This window comes from Leucoraja erinacea, chromosome 10, assembly GCF_028641065.1.
Source record: "Leucoraja erinacea ecotype New England chromosome 10, Leri_hhj_1, whole genome shotgun sequence".
Classification (NCBI taxonomy): domain Eukaryota; kingdom Metazoa; phylum Chordata; class Chondrichthyes; order Rajiformes; family Rajidae; genus Leucoraja; species Leucoraja erinaceus.
In genome coordinates this window covers 29,363,152-29,385,141 of record NC_073386.1, presented here as the reverse complement: position 1 = coordinate 29,385,141, position 21,990 = coordinate 29,363,152, and the positions used below count along the sequence as shown (strand labels likewise).

The following is a 21,990-nucleotide window of genomic DNA, read 5'->3' as shown; positions in this document are numbered from 1 at the left end:
CAGTCCTGCCATCCCGGGAATTAACCTTGTAAACCTACGCTGTACTCCCTCAATAGCAAGAATGTCCTTCCTCAAATTAGGGGACCAAAACTGCACACAATACTCCAGGTGTGGTCTCACTAGGGCCCTGTACAACTGCAGAAGGATCTCTTCGCTCCTATCGCTCCAATAAGGGATTTTATTGAAACATATAAGATTATTAAGGGTTTGGACATGCTAGAGTCAGGAAACATGTTCCCAGTGTTGGGGGAGTCCAGAACCAGGGGCCACAGTTTAAGAATAACGGGTAAGCCATTTAGAACGGAGATGAGGAAACACTTTTTCTCACAGAGAGTTGTGAGTCTGTGAAATTCTCTGACTCAGAGGGTGGTGGAGGCCGGTTCTCTGGAAACTTTCAAGAGAGAGCTAGATAGGGCTCTTAAAGAGAGCGGAGTCAGGGGATATGGGGACAAGGCAGGAATGGGGTACTGATTGTGGATGATCAGCCATGATCACATTGAATGGCGGTGCAGGCTTGAAGGTCTGAATGGCCTACTCCTGCACCTATTGTCTATTGTATATTGATCCCAAACATCCTGCTAAAGCAATAAAGGAGTTTTTCAAAGCAAAAAAATGGTCAATTCTGGAGTGGTCAAGTCAATCACCTGCTGAACCCAATTGTGCATGCCTTTTATATGCTGAAGAGAAAACTGAAAGGGACTAGGCCCCAAAACAAGCATAAGCTGAAGATGGCTGCAAGACAGGCCTGGCCGAGCATCACCAGAGAAGACACCCAGCAACTGGTGACGTCCATGAATCGCAGACTTCAAGTAGTCATTGCATGCAAAGGATATGCAACAAAATACTAAACATGATTACTTTCATTTACAACACATTGCTGTGTCCCAAACATGATGGTGCCCTGAAATGGGGGGGGGGGGGGGGGGGGGGGGGGGGGGACTATGTATAAACACTGATGTAATTTCTACATGGTGAAACCAAAATGCATAATAATGGCCTTTATTAAAATCTGACAATGTGTACTTAAACCACATGTGATTTTTTTTCTATTACAAATCTCAAATTGTGGAGTACAGAGGCAAATGAATAAATGATGGGTCTTTGTCCCAAACATTATGGAGGGCACAGGAAGGTTACGCCCTCTTGCTCTCACATTCTCTCACGAGAGGAAATGGTTTTTCCCTGACTACCTAATATAATTCTGTAATCCTTTTAATCGCCTCAATTATATCACCTATTAATCTTCTGTAATCAAATGCATACAGGATGAATCTTTTTAAACTGCTGTCATAACTTAACCTTTCAGACAAGTTTTCATTTTGATGAAAAAAAGCCACAAAGTGCTGAGTAACTCAGTGGGTTCGGCAGCATCTCTGGTGAACATGGATAGGTGATGTGTTGGATCGGGGCCCTTCTTAAGAGATACTCCAGCACTTGGTGTCTTTTTTGGTAAACCAGCATCTGAAGTTCTTATCATTTTGATGAAACTGTTAAGTTCCATTTCCCTGGATTTGAAGAAAATGTGTGTGGGTAGTGTGTTCCCATCCCATCTATCTGACCTTTTCTGAAATCAGCACCACTGTTGTTCTGATTTCAACTGTACAAAACAGGCTGTGGGTGGATCTATGTTTGTAGGTGTACAACATGTCAATTTAGTGCTAACCTTTTGAGAAAAAAAATTGTTTAATGTAATGGCATTTGGCATAGTTAAGCTTGAGTATTGATTGTTTTAAAATGATGTGTGACCTTATGATAAAATTCAGGTGTGGCCTGACCTGATGAGTTCTACCAGCAATTTCTGTTTACATTTTTGATTATTTCTCCACAACCTGTTGCACGTGCTAATATCATTCCATGGTAACATAATTATGAATGGGCATTTCTGTCTGAGAATCCTGTAGCAAAACACAGAATAATGACATCTCAGACAAAATGCTTTTATTATTTACATGGCTGGCCCAGTAACTCTCAGAAATTCAATCAAAGGGGCAATTTGTTCAATGTATCACAGCATGAATACATAATTTACATTCGTAATGTTCACATTTATATGAAACTGACAAAACGAAAAAAAAAAACACTTTCCTATGGTAGACATCCCTCTCCTGTAGTTTATTTTCCCTACAGCTCAAATTGCTTAAAAATGTGAAAATCGAAATGTTTGGCTGAAGTTTAATTACACAAGAAATACACAAGAAATAGTTCACTTTCCCGTCTATTCCCCTTTTCTTTGTTTCTTTTGTCATCCAGGCATATGTCTTTCTCAGGCTCCACAGTTGTCCGGGATAAGGTATTCAAAAGATTCCCAGCTCTCTAAGGAAATAAATATCTCTTCATCTCCAAATATTCACAAATATTGCCCCCAGCTCTAGATTCTCCACAAGAGGAAATTTCCTCTCAGCCTGTTCAGTTGCTCAGTTTAGTTTAGTTTCAATAAGATGGCGTACTCATACTCATCATGTTCGGCACTCCCAATGTTTAGCATATGCGATCTTATTGAATCCAGTTGTCCAGTTTGCTCAATCTCTCAATCAATTCTTTAATCCCATGAATTCACCTAGTGAACCTTCTTTGAACTGCCTCAGTGCATGTGTATCCCTTCAGAAATGAAGAGACTACAGCAACTATAACATAACTTTCCTACTTTAATATTCCGTCTCCCTTGCAAAAAAGGCGTATAAAAAATGTTCAAATGTGGAAGGCGGGTATTTTGTTGCTGATACATATTCTGTTCAGTAGGTTTTCTGGCATTCATCAACTCGTCCCACTTTCTCTTTCCCCAAGTAATATGAAAACATCACTCCAACAGCCAATAACAACTGACTGAATGAAACATCTACTCTGTAACCTTTTGAGTTACAGACTTCAAGACACTGCAGTGACAGCCCCATAAATCATCCAAATGTTAAGTGAATTACTGTAGCCCCAACTTCTAGCTTTTATGTTGTTTATGTAGTGTCATCTTACTGCTTTAAACATGAAAAAGAGGGGGCGATGTGCTGCATCAGCAATTCTCTGTCCTCTCTGCTACTGCCATCTGGCACGACAGCTCACAGATGCAGCAAATGTGGCTGCCACAATGCATTTGGTACAATGAAAAGAAAGTGTAGCTTAAGTTATTTATTTGGGACTTCAGCCCTGTCTTTTAACTCTTGCCTGCGGTTTGAAGACAAATCTAAATTATTGTTTCTCCTTTTGCTTGAACTCTGTAAATCATATTTAATTACAATTATGCGAAAAGTGTGTCCAAGGTAGAACACCTTTAAAAGGAAATTATTGTCTGAGTTACATGAGGAGGAACAGGTTTAAACAGATAGATTGTGTTGTAACATAAAGATAGATGTCTTTTGGTTTAGATGGACATGTTTCTTCAGCCCAACATTAAATCTAATTGAGGTTTGAACATCCATTGCAAAAGTCAGCAGTTTTATTTGGCATTGATTCTCATTTTAATGTGGGATTACCAAGTGTTGTGGACATGGAGTGTTTAAGACAGAGTCAAAGGAACCCATCTATAATGAAGGTATCTGGATTTTCTTAGTCTGGAAAATTCTAGTTTGACCTTCCCAGCTCTGCCATCAGTTGTAGGATTGACTATCATTTCACTACAGCTGGTGGAATAGAAGCAATTGAAGGATCCTTGGGATTCTGGATGGCAGCCTTGAATTCACTGAGCACATTCCTAAGTGCTTACTGTACTGAGATTTGCTAGTTCCGCTGGAACATTTTCTGGCACCATTGACGTTATTTTAATGAACTTAGAATGTGCCATGAAAAGTAACATGTGCACAGGCTCACAGTGTTCTTGAGGTCGGCACATAGAGAGATTGTGGAGTCGAGTTCAAGACAGAGTTTCTCATCAGTGTGTGTAGGAAAGGAACTGCAGATGCTTTACCGAAGCATGCAAGCTGCTGGAGTAATATTCAGGCCGCATCTCTGGAGAAAAGGAATAGATGACGTTTCGAGTCGAGACCCTTCTTCGGATCGAGAGTCAAGGGAGAGGAAAACTAGATGTATGAAAAAAGGTACAAAAAACAAATGAATAAAAGGTTTTTAAAAAACAAATCAAAGATGATTTGGACTATTGAGGGCTCCCACCTTTCCTTGATCATCGGCGCCAGCTTTGATTTGTTCTTTTCATACCTTTATTCATTTGTTCTTGGTACCTTTTCATACCTCTAGTTTCCCTCTCCCCTGACTCTCCTAATGAATAAGGGTGTCGACGCAAAACATCACCTATTCCTTTTCTCTAGAGATGCTGCCTGACCCGCTGAGTTACTCCAGCATTTTGTGTCTATTCTCAGTCAGTGTGCTTGTCAAAATGAGACTGGGTGACGGGAGATAGCTCTGGAGGTGAAGGTCATGCTATATATTATTTCAATACATCTTCTGAGAGATATGCAGGAAAAGGGGTGGAGGTTGCCTTGTCCCTTTCTGACAAAAAAAACAAATCAAATCTTGCGTCATTGATTATGACTACAAAGTTGACGTGTAATGGAGCCGTCTACATGATCCCGGTTTTAGGGGAATTCCCCAACTATGGTATTCTATTCATGGCCAAAGTGCATAAAAATCCAAAAATATACACCTGTGGCGGGACTCCACCATGCTGAGACTGCTGTGATGCAACTCTCCCCCAAGATTGGACTCGTGTTGCTAACCTTTCCACAAGCTGCTCCTACTATCCCAATATTCTGTGTTGAAATGAGGCATCAGAGCGAAGGTAGACATCTGACCAAACTGCTGATGAAATAGGACCACCAAAAAGGGGGAGGTGGGAGAAGGATTCAGCAGAGCTCTTTTTATGCTGTCATCATCAGGTTTTCTGCTAGTGTTGCCAGAGTTAAATTATGAAATAATATGGAAAATAATTTAGAAAGATTTGGGATTGATAAGTATTAATTTGAAGCCATACTTCCTACTATATCTCATTTCTGCTTCTCCAAATTTTGGCTAGAGTGAACTGAGTTCCTTGATAATGGTTCACCATGTTGTTGAATCTTCCACAGTTGCCTCCAGTTATGCGTTGCCTTTCAAACCAAACTGACAATGTTTATTGGTGGGATGGCTTCTCCCTAATCCCCATGTAAAAGGGGCAAACATAGGGATTATGAGTGGAAGGAAGTGTAATGCTTAGTTGATGGTGTGTGTTTCATGGATGTGTGTTTTATGAGGTTTTGAATGTAGTAATTCTATGCTTGGCAAGTTCTAAAGTGTCCCCGCTACAGATGTAAAAAACCTTGTCTCTGGTGGGTTGAAAAGGCACCAGTACCCTAAAGAGATGGAGAAGTGGCATCTCAGACCACATTTTTGTCCCTTCGCATCCAAACATTCGACACACATTGAATGTTAAAAGTATAGTAATTAATAACTCCAAAATAAACTGGTAAAATAAAGTACAAATTTTGTCTCAATTTCGATGATAAAAATACTTTATTTGTTTTTTGTAATAGTCAGGTCTTGTTTGGAAGCGTTCCATTAGTTTATATTCTGGAAGATTTTTGTTGATTTGGAAATATGCACACAATATCATTTGGCTATCATGTAGCCATTTGCCTCTTGGTCTAGGCCAGCTAGTCTCTGGAAAGAAGATGCACATCAGGTTCATTTCCTTTACAAATCTAAATCTGAATGTAAATTTCTGGTTTCCATGATTTCTATTAGATTTGGAACCAAGACACATAATAGGATCAGCTTTGTTCAGGCATGTTAACCTTAATACATCTTTATGTAGGAAGGAAATTCAGATGCTGGTTTACACCAAATATACACATAACATGCTGGAGTACCTCAGCGGGACAGTAGGAATGGGTGACGTTTCGGGTTGAGACCCTTCTTCAGACTGTCAAGGGGAAGGGAAACTGGAGTTATGGAAGGGCACAAAGATAATGTAAGGTGTGAAAATTACACATCAAAGCAGATGATGATCAAGGAAATGTCGAATGGTTCATTGTTGGCTAAAAGGAAAGTGAACAACGAGGCATACAAACAATAAAATTATTCAGAAAGACAGAGAAACTAATTGGAGAACTAGTGTGGGGGAGAGATGGAGAGAGAGGGAAAGCAAAGATTACTTAAAGTTAGAGAAATCAATTGGTTGTAACCTTATCTGTGGAATAGTTTCATTTAGAACGGAAGATATTTAGCTTGTCCATTTAAATTTTTTATTTTATTTTAAATTGGAAAATGTGTATTTGTCATGTTTGTATTTTTACTGGAGTTCCATCGATGCCATTTGCACTCCCATGCTTTGCAAAGAGACCATTTATTATTCCACCCACATAGAAGGTATTCACTTACCATAGACCTGGTATGTTTTCCCTTTAATCATATGGTTGAGGTGATTTAATTGTCCTCTTAAAATGGAAAGGTTTTAAGAGATTAGAATTAGAAAATTATTTTGTATAGTTCAGAATGCAGACCAAGGAGGAAAAATGAGATTAGAATCAAGACAGCGCCATGAATTTGCAATGTATAAAACTGGATGTACAAATGTACAAAACAAGAGAAATAAAGATTAAACCATAGCTCCGTGCCAAATAGAATGGTGAGATTATAAATAGTGTGGTTCAAATTGAGACATTGGATAGAAAGATAAATTGTGATGTCTTGGAATGTTTTACTACATTAAAAGCACTATTTATTTATGTACAAATTGGTGTTGTCAAAGTGAGTGCAAAAACAATTGGTTTCATCTTCAGTGTGGCTCATTACAGGCTGGATGATGGAAAAGCAGCAATAATAGTAAGCCAAAAGACATGAATTGCTGGAGTAATGGCCCTGTCCCACGATACGAGTTAATTCCAAGAGCTCTCCCGAGTTAAAAAAAAAAATCAAACTCGTGGTAAGCACGGAGAATGAATGTAGCAGGTACGTCGGAGCTCGGGGACGTCTCTTAGCGGCTCGTAACGCAAACGGCAGGTACTGGGGAAGACTCGCTAACGGCAGGTAAGCTCTGGAAGACTCGTGAAGATTTTTCAACATGTTGAAAAATGTCCACGAGAGCCCCGAGTACCGACGAGCGGCCATTACCGTAAATCTCCGAGTTCGAATCAGGGCAAACTCGGGAGAGCTCTTGGAATGAACTCGTACCGTGGGACAGGGCCATAAGTTAGAAGATCTCAAGAAGGATCCCGACCCGAAATATCACCTATCTATGTTCTCCAGAGATGCCGCTTGACCTACTGAGTTACTTTGCATCTTTTTTGTAAAACAGCACCTGTCGTTGCTTTGCTTTATCTCCATTTGCTTTTTTGTTACCTTCACCCAGCTGACAATGATCAATTCTACATTTTCCTTGATCTCGATTCCCTTTGTCCTGATTTCACACCGTACACTTCCTTATCTATGTATCTCCCTCTTCCCTGACATCAGTCTGAAGAAGGGTCTCGACCCAAAACATCACCCATTCCTTCTCTCCAGAGATGCTGCCCATCCCGCTGAGTAACTCCACCATTTTGTGTCTATCATGTATCTTCAATTTTGAGCTGGGCTCAGTGGTGAGTGTGGCTGTAGATTCCATTGTCTTTAGATGACGTTACAAAGAGGCAGCATGGTGATTTAAGAAGAGAAGACTAGGCAAGATACTAGCAAGGCTTTTTTAACATCTAAAGTGGAAATACCAGCCTGTGTTAGAAATGTTATGGCTATGATTAGAATAAGAAGAGTGGAATGAAGAGAAGATGGTCCTATTTAGATGTAGAGTATAAGAGGAGTTTTGAGAAGGGAGATGAGGAGGTGTGCATCACAAAGCAAACCATACCATTTGTGACTTTGGGGTATTTCAATACTGTGGGAGAAGTGAAACCAGATGGATGGATTTAAATTTGAAATTGTCAGAAAGATAGGAAATTAAACTCAAGGCTCCACTGGTTTACAGCAGCCGTTCCTAACCTGGGGTCGTGACCCCCATGGGGTCGTTTGGGGTTTTTCCGGGGTGGGGGTGTGTGCGAGTGGGTGTGTGTTAGTGGTTGTGTGTGGGTGGGTGGGTGTGTGAGTGAGGGTGGGTGTGGGTGGGTGTATGTGAGTGGGTGAGTGAGTGTGTGTCTGAGTGTGAATGTTAGTGGGAGGGTGATTTTTGTAAATACACTGTTAAAACATTAGATCTGTTGAACTTGTTAACAGAGTACAGACTTGGTGACCTGATTCCAAATGTTTGTGTTAGCTTAAGAATACTCTTAACTAATCCAGCAAGACTAGCTTCTGCGAGAGGTCATTTAGCAAACTCAAGCTGATTAAGAATTATTTAACGTCTACAATGTCTCAGGAATGTTGTGTGGATTTGGCCAGGCTAAGTATTGAATCAAACATTGCCAGAAAAATAATTTTTCATGCTGTGATTTGAAAATGTTCACAAAAAAGGCCAGGAACGCTCTTTATTTAAAGTAAATACTAAGCCTATATACCTTTTTTTACTTTTTACTAACAGTGATGTCTTCTGATGATCTGATCTGCATTGAAATATAAAAGGATGTTTCAATGTGAATTATTTCTCCTTATCTGTATTGTAGCATAGACAACCATGTTCAAAACAAATGTGCTTTCTGATCCTTTTATTTTATTTATATTTATTTATATTTATCATGGAGGGAGTATAGGAGCATAAAGCCTCAAATGCAGAAAATCAACAGAGCGCTCCATTCCACCCCTCTCTCATCTTCCATACCCCTCTTTGCCTGACAGGTCATGGCATAAAACCGTAGTGGATAAAAACAGGATGACTAATGGAGAAGGGAAGGGGGCCTGAAAGAAACGTTGTACCCACTGATAAAATTCCTCTGAGGCCCTCCGTATACACACACGAACTGTGTGTATTGTGAACCATGTCTTCCAAGACGCGCCCGTGTAGTGAAACATTTCTCAAGTTCGGCTTCACAAGCATTGTTCAAAAATCAGTGGTCAAGCCACAATGTGTTATCTGTGCCAAGGTTTTGAGCCATGAGAGCATGAAGCCCAGCAAACTGAAGATCCATTTGGAGTCTTGTCACAGCAACCTGGCAGGGAAAGGCGTGGACTATTTCGCACGAAAAGAAGCCACACTCAATGGTTCCCGCATCGATTTGACGGGTCACTGCGCTCATCAAAATGAAGCAGTGTTGGAGGCTTTATCCCGGATTGCTTATTGAATCGCACAGACTAAGAAACCTCACAGCATCGATGAAGAGCTGATCAAGCCATGCCTTCTCGAAGCAGCAAAGTTGGTGCTGGGGGAACAGCAGTCAAACAAGTTCAGGCAGATTTCCCTTTCGAATGACAGTCAAAAGTCAAATCTCAGATATGAGTAATGATATTCTGCTGCAAGTAGTTAGCGCAGTGAAGAGCAGTCCAGTGTATTCACTGCAACTGGACGAGACAACAGATGTTCCCAACTGCTAGTCTAGGTTCGTTACCTAGATGGAGAAGCCATGAAGGAGGAGCACCTGTTCTCGGAGCCATTGGCCACTACCAATCGGGGAAAAGATGTGTTCAGAATGCTGGAAACCTTCCCCATCAAACATGAGCTTGGCTGGGAACGCCTTGTTGGGGTGTGTACAGATGGGGCACCTTCCATGGTCAGTTGCAGATCCGGCTTGAAAGTCTTCGTGAAGGATGTCGCTCCCCGTGTCTCCTTCACCCACTGCATGATACATCGTCATGCTTTAGCGATGAAGACTCTCCCTCCTGGACTTCGAGAAGTGCTTTCAGATGTGGTAAGGATCATCCGACCCTTTTCCATTGAAGATGGTGCCATCAGCAATACTGACGTGACTGCGAAGGTTGAATTTTACCGAATTCGTGAAGATGCGCAGCTCAAGAGTGACTTCATGGAACAAGAGCTCGCCACGTTTTGGCTGAAGGTGAAGGAGTGTCCTGTTCTTTCAAAGAGGGCCCTGACCCTATTGGTCCAGTCCCCCTCAATCTATCGCTGTGAGGCTGGATTCACAACCATGGTAACTGTGAAAATGAAGGTACGCAATAGGCTTGTGATCGACGCTGACATGATATGCTGGCTGTCGAGCATTCGTCCTCGTTTTGATCGCCTGATGGCTGCAAAGCAATTTCAGCCATCTCATTGACTGAGCATTGGCAGACATGTTTTAATAAATCAGGCTGTTTTTTTCCATTTTTGTTTCAGGGGTCACGGTACTGACCAAGAATGTCTGATGGGGTCATGGGGCCAAAAAGGTTAAGAACCACTGGTTTACAGGGATAGAGTTTACAACATTTCAGCAATTTGCACGTATGACAACTAACACAGGCCTAAAAGCTCCCTGAATTTTGAAGTCAATTGAATCCAAAGTTGTGTACATATTGTATTCTAATCTGTGTGGAATTTCTCTTGTGCAATTGAAATGAGATTTGTTTTTTGTTAAGTTTCTGCAAAACGGATAAATGAATCACAAAATTATGAAGACAAACCAATGAGGAAGTTTATGTGCAAGTTGGATTGCTGTCAGAGGTCTGAGGGCCAGAAATAAAGAGTTCAGGAATCACAGGAAGCAACTGAGCATTCATATAACCATATAACCATATAACAATTACAGCACGGAAACAAGCCATCTCGGCCCTTCTAGTCCGTACCGAACACTTACTCTCACCTAGTCCCATCTACCTGCACTCAGACCTTAACCCTCCATTCCTTTCCCGTCCATATATTCGGTGGGCGGCGCGACTCACGTCGCAGCGGCCTCTGCAGTCCGTCTGTCTTTTTGTTATTTTTTGTCCCGTTTTAATGTAGTTTTTATTTTTTTTTGATGGGGTATGCGTGTGTTGGGGGGTGGGGGGGAAACTTTTAAAATCTTTCCCCTGCACGGAGAACCCGACCTTTTCCATATCGGGTCTCCGTTGTCGTTGGGGCTGCAACGTGGAGCGGCCTCTAGCAGGAACGACCTGGGGCTCCAGTCGCGGAGCTGCGGAGCTACTCACCATCATGGAGCTGGCCGAGTTCGGAGCGGGTGGAGCTGTGGTGGCGAGCTGCTGTGACCCGACCCCCGGAGATTCGGAGGCTTACCGCAGGTCTGGCAGACAGTAATATCGGGAGCCCGCGGGTCCCTGCTGGGAGACCGCTTTTCGGGGCTTCCGCAACGGTGACTTCTCTTGCCCGAGTCGCGGGGTCGAGGAGTACCTGGAGTGGGGCCTTACATCATCGCCCGGCGTGGCTTCAACGGCTGCGGGACTTTGCTAGCGCCCGCCGGAGGCTCCAACAACAAGACCCGGAGCGCGGCCTTGCATCACCCGGCGCGGCGTTAATGGCCGCGGGACAATTGCCATCGCCCGCCGGGGGCTTTGACTCTGACATCGGGAGGGGAATGGGGAGTGCAGGGGAGAGATAAGTTTTTTTGCCTTCCATCACAGCGAGGAGGAGATGTGCTGTGATGGATGTCTGTGTAAATTGTGTTGTGTCTTGGGTCTTTTTTTCTTGTGTGTATGACTGTAGAAACAACATTTCATTTGAGCCTCTATGAGGTTCAAGTGACAAATAAATTGTATTGTATTGTATTGTATCCAATTTATTTTTAAATGATAAAATCAAACCTGCCTCCACCACTTCCACTGGAAGCTCATTCCACACAGCTACCACTCTCGGAGTAAAGAAGTTCCCCCTCATGTTACCCCTAAACTTTTGTCCCTTATTTCTCAGATCATGTCCTCTTGTTTGAATCTTCCCTACTCTCAATGGAAAAAGCTTATCCACGTCAACTCTGCCTATTCCTCTCATAATTTTAAAGACCTCTATCGTCCCCCCTTAATCTTCTGCGCTCCAAAGAATAAAGACCTATCTTGTTCAACCTTTCTCTGTAACTTAGGTGCTGAAACCCAGGCAACATTCTAGTAAATCTCCTCTGTACTCTCTATTTTGTTGACATCTTTCCTATAATTTGGCGACCAAAATTGTACACAATATTCCAGAATTGGCCTCACCAATGCCTTGTACAATTTTAACATTACATCCCAACTTCTATACTCAATGCTCTGATTTATAAAGGCCAGCACACCAAAAGCTTTCGTTACCACCCTATCTACATGGGATTCCACCTTCAGGGAACTATGCACAGTTATTCCTAGATCCTTCAGTTCTACTGCATTCCTCAATTCGCTACCATTTACCATGTACGTCCTATTTTGATTTGTCCCATCAAGATGTAGCACCTCACACTTATCATTCAGTCGGTGATATCTTTGATGACAAAGCTAAAGGAGTAGGAGGCTTCAGTTTTGCTATTTAACTATTCTGCTGGCCTTTGATTCATCCATCAATCCCCTTTGCCTTTTGAAGATAATTTGTAATAGTGTTAAACAGCCAGTGGGCACTCTCTGATTCCACATCGAAAAACCATTTATCCAGTTTCGAGTATTAGGGGGCCACACAAGGTGGACATCAGAGTCAGAGCCAGAATTGTTTAATGTTCGTTATATAAAGATTAGGCTGGAAATCCTAGTTGTTATTCACTCTCATTTTGAGGTCCTCACCCCAATTATAACTTCTGCTGCCATCAGTGAACTTGGCACCATCTCTGGAGTAAACTTGAGAGATGTGTGATAGAACATAGAACAGTACAGCACAGGAACATACCCTTCTGCCCATATTGTTCATGCCCTATTCTCACTGACACTGCGTCCAAGGCACTCACCACTCTGTAAAAAAAAACCTTGCCCCACACATCTCCTTTACATTTTGCCCCTTTCAACTTAAAGCTATGCACTCTAATCTTTGACATTTCCACCCTGGGGAAGAAAGTCCTGTCTACCGTATCTTTGCCTCTTATAATTGTATATGCTTTTGTCCTGGTTAACCCCTTCTGCACCTTCTCCAAAGCCTCCATGAGTGATGGAGCATGTCTCAACTTCCATGAGGGTCAGGCAAAGACCAGCCACAATCAATGTGAATCGATGTTTTTGGCTGCGCTGCTTTATGTTTTAGAACACAACCGCAGCAGTGAGATATTTTTAATAGAAACACCTAAAAGTTGCTAATCGCAATGTTTTGTTTTGAGGAACTGTGAGACTACAAATCATTGTTTTTAGATGGAATTTATGCATTTGAATGCCGCATAATTCATATGATTTGATCCAGCAATTTCAGTCATAATGCTTGGCATAACATAACAGGCAAGAGTTTAGATTTGCAGGATATGTGCAGAGTGACATTAGAAGCCATACAGCATTCATTTTCAGCATCGTCTGGTGAAATTGGTCCACATTGCTTTGTTTCATAGCTGCTGGCTATTTGCAGGATAAAACAGATTTTCCAAGTGTTGAAAATGAACCAAAAAAGGTGTTAACTTTCCATGTCGCTAACTCTACATTGAGAGTAATTAGACCATTTTGTGATTCCTCTTGGGAAAGTCTTCAAGCTCACTGTGCTGCCTGTCTGCTGTCATGTTCATAAATCTCTACCGCTTTCTGTGTCACCTTTCGTGTGTGCACTATGGATAGCTTTGACATGATTATCTGGCGAATACAGTGTCAGAATAAGGCGGTGTGTGATACAGATGTGTACATTGTCCTTAATCTACTGGTGGACTATCCTGACACCATGTCATGTTGTATATTGCAGTGAAGCTGCTCTGGGACTGGACCCATATAATTGCCATAACCAGATCATGCATATGTCAACAGATCCATTCCAATACAGACAATAAACACCTGTAAGGCAGTTCTTTGTGCTTGCTCTCGGTTCACTTTTTTTGCAGAACTGCAGCCTGCCGCCAGACTACGAAGAGGAGGCACTTAGACTCTGGGTGCTTTAGCCCAACACTCACAAAAGTTGAAACTTGCTCCATCGCTCATTGTCCTGTGGAGTGTATGTACCACTTCCAGTCTGGAAGGTCCTGCAAGACTCCCCCATGTTTCTTGTCATCTCCTACTTTCATGCCAGCCAAACGGTACAGCAAGAATTTCCACATTATCTATATCAGCTTCCCCATGCATGCTCCCCTATCCTCTATCAAATTGTTTTCTAATGGCTTTCCTGACAGGTGACCTGACATGCTTCACTATCTCTCTAGTCCGGCTGCAAATCAGGACTGTCCAATATCTCTCCAGATGAAACATGAGGCTCTTATCCAGCTTACTCAATCCTTACGATGCCACTTGCCTGTGACAGACATAAGCTATCTCTCCTCTCTTGAGTGGTTCTCTTGGGGTAGGGCTGATTGGGATAAGGGGGAGTGGGAAAAGTTGAGGGTCCCTAGGCTTAGGAATGATAATAACAAAAAGCAGTGCATTGCAAGAGTGAGGACGTGTTGGTGTTAGGCAGAGTGGTCAGTACATTTAGAGATAATTAATTGATTTGAGGGAAGGATGTGTTGTAAAGATACAGACATACCTACAGATCTAAGTTACTAATCCGACCATCAACTGCATCATGATCCATGGCCTAAGTCAATGAAAAGCTTATGTTTGTGTGCCATCCCGTCAAAGAAAAGACTATGCAAGAGCAAGAAAAGACTATACAGAGAGACACAGAGAGAGAGAGAGAGAGAGAGGGAGAGCTGCAAAGAAAGGAGAAGGCAGTGCAACTGTAATAATGGTTGCCATTATTTATCTGTGAGGGGATGTCTAGGATGGAGGAAGATGATGGTGGGCAGTGGAAGGGAAGTGGTGAAGCCAATTCAGAATGTAAGCAGAATAAAACGAGAGCATTTACTTTGACTTATCCTGAAGAAGCATGTGATACCTCAAGCCATTGTTCCAGTTTGGCAGTGGGACATAGAGGGTGAACTGAATCATCCCAAGCACTGCTGCTGCCTCGTATGCAACTGCAAACCGCACCTTTTAGTTCCTTCTGGCACACCTGAAGTAGCGGACATGTTGCTTGATTTCTGCCATAACCATGTCTGTAGATCAAACAGTATTGCACAATGTCCATGTCCATATTGAAATCCTCTTCCCCTGCAGTGCTCCATCAGTTATTCCCACTAACACAGCAGTGCTGTGGCTCTGCAGAGAATGCTGGAGCCCTGGCATCAATTAGCACAGGAATGTACCCACAGATGTGGCAAATTGTGGTGGTAATGATGGGGATCTTCACCACAACACACAACTCGAATGTGCCTGCACATTTGTAGGAGGATCATGATTGAATCTGCAAATATGAGTGGGTTAATTGTGCTGCCCAGGTTTAATACACTTTAATCCAATTTCTAGACATCTATGTCTCACTGTTAAATACTTTGCTATTGGATTAGAATGCAGAATTATTTTTAATTGCTAGATTCCCAGAAGTTTTAATTCATAAATAGTGTTTCCTACTTAAACGTGTGACCTAACCGGCTCTATAATATACCGTACAGCCATTATCGACAAATGGATGCAGCATTGATATAATTTTTTTTCATATCTAATAGCACTTTTAAAATGATTTATGCCTTGCTTGGTCAAGAAACTAGATGGGAAATATTACTGCAGTATAAATAATTTACAGCAGTACATTTAAATTCAGTTTAGGACTGCAATGTGAAGACATTATTTCCTTGATGCTACACATTTCCCATTTCCACATGTGCTGCTGGCTATTATAATTTCCCTTAGGGGAGAGAGCAACAGCAATTTGAAACCTGCTCAGCTCAAGCAGCAACTGACAGTCCAAAAGAGTGTTGGGGTAAAGTCTAACTGCATCACCATTGAAGCTGGAGTCACTGCATGATATCGATAGGCATGAATAATTCCAAGTTCCCGATATGTCTCAAGAAGTGACTCAAGGTGCTTAATTTCCACGGGCCTTATTCCTCCTCATGGCTTTGCAGTTTGGAAGTAAGTGAACTATGGTGCTGACCGCCGTTTGTAGTCCCTGCTTCTTTGAATGGAAAGAAAAAGCATAGACTAGCGATTCAATTCATTTGCTTCAGTGTACATCCCTATGGACTGTAGCCTATCAACGTACAGTATGGAATCCTGTTTGTTTCCAGTTTGTATTGGGGCACATCCTAGCCAGGGAGTGGAGCAGGCCAAGAGCAGACAGGTTGGAGTGGGAATGGAAAGGAGAGCTGAGGTGCTTTGTCCACATGGGCCCATGTGGACAAAGCACAGGTGATCTGCAAAATGGTTGCCTCGTCCTTCAAAGCCACATCACAAGCACTGAATGTTGGACGAGGTGTGTGTGAATTACTGCCTCACTTGGAAGAGCTGTTTTGGTCCCTGGATGGTGGTGAGAGAGTAAGCGTAGGGACAGGTTTTGCACCTCCTACGGTTGCTGGGGAAAATATCAGGAGACAGAGATAGGTGGGTGTGGAGGAACCAGGGAATCACAGAGACAGTGGTCCTTGCTGAAAGTAAAAAGGGTGAGAAAAGTGAAGATGGGACTGGTTGTGGGATCCTGTTGGAACAGGCAAAGAATAGTATGCTGGATATGGAGCTTAGTGGGGTGAAAGTTGAGGACCAGTGGAATACTATCTCTGTTCTGTCTGGGAAAGGGGTGTGAGGGCTCCATCAACTACAACATTTCAGATGTCCTCGAGTGGCAAGCCTCAACTGGGAAAGCAGATGTGGCGGAAGAGAAACTGAGAAGATGATATTCTTACAGGAGATAAGATGGGAGGTGAGAAGGTTTGGCATGTTTTTGTTAGTGGAGTCGTAGTCCACAGGAAGGTATGAGATGGTGCCTTTGGGCTGCTGTCAGAGCATCTATAAGAAAGAGGTCAGTCCAAAAGACCACAACGGCACCACAACTAACGTGCATTTGATAACAAAGTTGAATTGAGGAGTAGTGAGTGAGTGGAGAGATGCGTCTTCTTCGATTCACACCAATCTGAGATGGTTTTGTAGAGTAACTAAAGGATTTTATTTTGCCTTGTTTGGCTAACTTATAATGTAACCCAAGAAGGGGAAGCACCTGAAAAATTCTGACCAAGGATACTGCAATGCGTCTGGATAAAAGCAGTGAGTGGAGGGCAGCAGTATAATACAAATGATGTGAATACAATCAATTCTTGTCTCTTCAGTCATGCAACTTCTAATTTTTGGTAGGAGAATGACCAAATAATGTCTTTCCAACTGGATCTTGTAGACTTGTTTAAACTATTTATAATGCTGAATAGCATGCTGTGCATCAAATTCAGACAACATCTGATGGAAACCAAACCATGAGGGGAAAAAAAAAACATTAAAAGGAATATTTTACAATATGATTGGAAGAGCACTGATTGTAACATTCTGAAATCCCTTCAGGGTCCCTGTAGCACATTAACTAATCTCCAGTTTACTCCATGAAAATATTTAAGTGTAAACTAATATCATAAATGTTGAATTGTAAAACTTCTAAAATATTTGGCAGTGTTCAAAATTTATTCCATTAGAAATAATTGTTTTCAGATGTTCAGAATTATTGATTTCTGAATCATATTACAGCATTTTATCATAAGTATAACCGGTAAACTTTTTTTCATTTATATGGTACGTGACGCAATAACATTATTCTCAGTATATAATATTTTTGGGCAGCAATATGTACTTGAAGAATTCTAAAATACTAAAGAAAGCGTTTTCTTATTATATAAATTCTCTTGCGCTACAAGTCTGATCTGGAATTCAGAGATCGGTTATACATCTCGATGGCAGAAGATAGACACAAAATGCTGTAGTAGCTCAACGGGACAGGCAGCATCTCTGGATAGAAAGAATGGGTGACCTTTCAGATCGAGACCCTTCTTCAAACTCTGAAGGCAGAAGTCAGTTCTGCTTTTACAAGAGTAAACTCTCGGAAAGCAGCCAGCCCAGATGGAGTTCCCGGATGAATTCTGGAACCTGCATCAACCAACTGACCACAGTCTTCACCGACACCTTCAACTTCACACTACAACAGTCTATTGTCCCCATCTGCTTCAAGGAAACCTCCATCAGTCTAATCCCTAAGAAAAATAAAGTGACCTGTCTCAATGACTACCACCCAGTAGTTTTAACATCGACCATAATGAAGTGGTTTGAAATAATGAATTTGTTATCGGTCTCCATCTCCAACTGGCTGCTGGACTTCTTCACCGGCCGACCTCAATCAGTTAGAATTGGTCATAACGTTTCCTCCACCCTGACGCATAGTGTACAGGGCATCGAGCAAGTAATCTTTACGTTCTCTGATGATACCACTGTCGTTGGCCAGATAAGCAATGTTGAGACAAGGTACAGGGAAGAGATTAAGAACATTTGTGTCATAGTGTAAGGGTAAAAACCGAGCCCTTAATGTCAACAGGATGAAAAAAAAATGGTTGTTGACTTAATGAAACGAGGGGGTGAATACAATCCCCTCCTCATCAATGCAGCTTCTGCTGAGAAAACGCATCAGTGTATTCACTTTCTTATGCGTTTGAAAAGATTTGGCATTTGACAAAGATTTTCTTAAGCTTCCATAAATGTGCTATAGAAAATATGCTTCTCAGCATGGTATGACAACTGGTGAACACAGTCCTGACCATCACAATCTCATCATTTCCTTCCATCCAGTTGTGCATCAGAAAGGCTAGAAATATCATCATAGATGTTTTCCACCCTGACCATTTCTTTTTTTATCTTCTACCTTTTGGGAGAAGATACAGGAGCTTGAAAGCCTGGATGTCCAGACTTAAGAACAGCGTCTTCCCCATTACTATCAGACTCCTGAACCAATCATCTCCATTATAACCCTGCGCAAGGATGACACGCAAATTGTGCTCGCTTCGGCAGCACATATACTAAAATTGGAACGATACAGAGAAGATCAGCATGTCCCCTGCGCAAGGATGATACGCAAATTCGTGAAGCATTCCATATTTTTTGTCAACAAAATAGAGAGAGTACAGAGGAGATTTACTAGAATGTGGCCTGGGTTTCAGCAACTAAGTTACAGAGAAAGGTTGAACAAGTTAGGGCTTTATTCTTTGGAGCGCAGAAGGTTAAGGGGGGACTTGATAGAGGTTTTTAAAATGATGAGAGGGATAGACAGAGTTGATGTGGAAAAGCTTTTCCCACTGAGAGTAGGGAAGATTCAAACAAGGGGACATGACTTGAGAATTAAGGGACTGAAGTTTAGGGGTAACATGAGAGGGAACTTCTTTACTCAGAGAGTGGTGGCTGTGTGGAATGAGCTTCCAGTGAAGGTGGTGGAGGCAGGTTCGTTTTTATCATTTAAAAATAAATTGGATAGTTATATGGACGGGAAGGGAATGGAAGGTTATGGTCTGAGCGCAGGTATATGGGACTAGGGGAGAATATGTGTTCGGCACGGACTAGAAGGGTCGAGATGGCCTGTTTCCGTGCTGTAATTGTTATATGGTTATAACCCCGTTCCCAGATATGCTGCCACATACTGTTACCCTTATCTCTACTTCATTTGATTATTCTGTTATTGTACTGTGATGTATTTTGCACAAATTTGGATTACGCTTCAACCTTGCACCATTCTGCTGTTTTGCACTCGTCATTGCATTTATTGTGTTTATCATTACTGCTGTTTACTCTGTAAGATTCATGTGAATTTCATTGCATTCTAGTATATATGACAAACTAATCTTCATCTGTATTTTCTTTCTCTGCCCCACATCTTGCACAGTTCAGCAGGAGCTTCTCATTAGCCTTGGCAAAGCTTTGGCAACCCTAAACAAATATTTTGTTCATTTTCCTTTAAAATTCAGAAATCGTTTTACTAAACCTTAGATCCTTGAATACATGCTCAACAAACAAAATACAGGTTGTTGAAAATCTGAAAGATGCCCTGAAAATATTGGAAATATACCGGAAGCTGGGCAGCATTTGTGGGGAGAGAAACAGAGTTTAATATTTTCTGTCCATGACTGATGATCATAACATGTGCTCTGCAGTTCCTTCACTCAAACCGTACAACTGTATTTCAATATTCTTTCACGATTTCTATATATTTACATTGCCACATGTGTGTTGTTACGTTTCATTTTATATTGGGTGGCATTATAACAATAGCAAAATCAAACTAGTGTGTTCTAGCTCCCCCCAACAGATATTGCAGATGCTATTTAGCCAATCAAATGTTATTTTTGAAATTGGGTGTGATTGGATTTATAGTCTCTTGTTATGAAATATTGTCTCCTATCTGTCATGTGAAATAATGTTCAATATCACTAATTGAAGGTCATGTCACTTCAGAAATGACATTTGCAGCCTCTTTATTCCCTGAATTCCTCATTGGGCTTTAACTGTCTATTTGTTGAGCTTTTTTCATCTTCAGTTGTACAACAAGATGCAAAAACAAAGTGACCTATTACATGTCCAGAAAGACAAGGAATTATTCCAAATGACTTGAATTTTCTATTTTCTTCAGGAGGTGGTGATTGTCAGAATAAGGATTCTTTGAAAAAAATTATAATTAGAAACAAACTTCCGAGCAACGATGACTATTATTACAGCAAAACCTCAACATATATTGTGGTTTTGGATGCACATTGGGAATTATTGTATTCCCCAAGATGAAAATTAGATAAGTGATAGTTTCACATACAATATGATTAGCTTGTAACGTAGGTGTCAAATATATCCCCAACACCCACATTATACTGAGGTTGAAGTATAATTAGTTTCAAACTTACAGTAAAATAATAAATAGTTGTGTGCACACGTGTCTCTGTCCATTTGAAGAACCAGTATTCTATGTTAAAACATTCTGTGTTGTTCCTGTCCATATTCTCTCAATAAGTTAATGTAGGATAAAGAAACTTCCAAAATGAGAGACTTTCGCAAAACATTTAACCTAGAATGATGTTTAAAATCAAGCAATTAAAATTGACATTTATCTGTATAGTTTATATGTTGAAAACAATGTTTTGATATTGTAACAATATAAGCTGATTTTGTTTACCATGTCTCTTTTTTTTTTACAGCAAGTCCTCATGCAACAGCTTCAACTCTACATTTTCCAACGTCTCCCATCATCCAGCAGCCAGGTCCTTATTTCTCACACACGGCCATCCGTTATCATCCACACCCTAGTCAGGAAAGCCTGAAGGAGTTTGTCCAGCTTGTCTGCCCTGACACCAGCCAGCAGTCAGGACAGGTGGGGTTCCTAAATGTAAGGCCACATTTTATTTTTCATGTTGCTAGACAGACAGTTTGTTACATCATTCTAGCTTGATGCGCTTCTAGATATCACTGGAAACTTGCACATTAATGTCATGTTGCCTTTAATAAAGGTTATTGAAGCTGTAATTTACAAATCTGTAAACTATGAAACAACAGCAAATGTAAGTTTAAACCTTCCCCGAAGATTTATTTTAGGCTTCCCAAGATACTGAGGTTTAATGATTTTGTTACTTTGTGTGAATTTGTATTTGTTTAACATGCTTGTAAGTGGTGGGTGTTTTTCCACTCAGCATCGCTGGTAATGGCCTGTCTTCATGCATTTAAAATTCCAAAATAACATGGATTATACAGATGCGGCAGTGGGAATGTCTCAAACTTTGTACTGTTACATAGTGATTCATCAATGACAAGGAGAAAGCATTCATTCTATCAGATCATGTAGGTGAAGAATGAGATCACAAATAGCCATGTACAGGCTATCCTAGGGTAATGAATGGGTTCCATTTTTATGGACATCCTTAAGTCGATTTTGTCCGTAAGTTGGAAATTATACAAACATCACCCAAAATGACCGAACTCATTTCAACATACCTTGATTCCATCCTATCCCACCTGGTTAAATCCCTCCCTACCTATGTTCAAGACACCTTAGACACGCTCCGTCGTCTCCGGTCATTCCATTCTCTAGGTCCCCATCCCCTCATCTTCACCATGGATGTCCAGTCACTCTACACCTCCATCCCCCACCAGGAGGGTCTCAAAGCCCTCCGGCTCTTCCTCAACCGGAGAACCAACCAATACCCGTCCACTGAAACTCTCCTCCGCCTAGCAGAGTTGGTCCTTATCCTCAATAACTTCTCGTTTGTCTCCTCCCATTTCCTCCAAATACAAGGCGTAGCTATGGGCCCCAGCTATGCCTGCCTCTTTGTAGGGTACATCGAACAATCCTTGTTCGAGGCGTACCAGGGCCCCATCCCCGACCTCTACCTC

At 41.5% G+C, this 21,990-nt stretch overlaps 1 protein-coding gene and 1 non-coding gene across 16 annotated transcripts in view; both read left to right on the top strand.

The window, feature by feature from the left end:
- nfia (nuclear factor I/A) overlaps window positions 1-21,990 on the top strand; it is a 678,190-nt gene that overhangs the window by 595,440 nt on the left and 60,760 nt on the right. For all 15 annotated transcript variants that reach the window (XM_055641846.1, XM_055641838.1, XM_055641840.1 and 12 more), the window contains one exon: window positions 20,802-20,989. In XM_055641846.1, the coding sequence (XP_055497821.1) occupies window positions 20,802-20,989 (188 nt within the window). The remainder of the gene's footprint in view (window positions 1-20,801; window positions 20,990-21,990) is intronic.
- Window positions 18,621-18,727, top strand: LOC129701325 (U6 spliceosomal RNA). Its single transcript, XR_008724180.1, has one exon. It is a non-coding gene; the product is annotated as a U6 spliceosomal RNA (small nuclear RNA).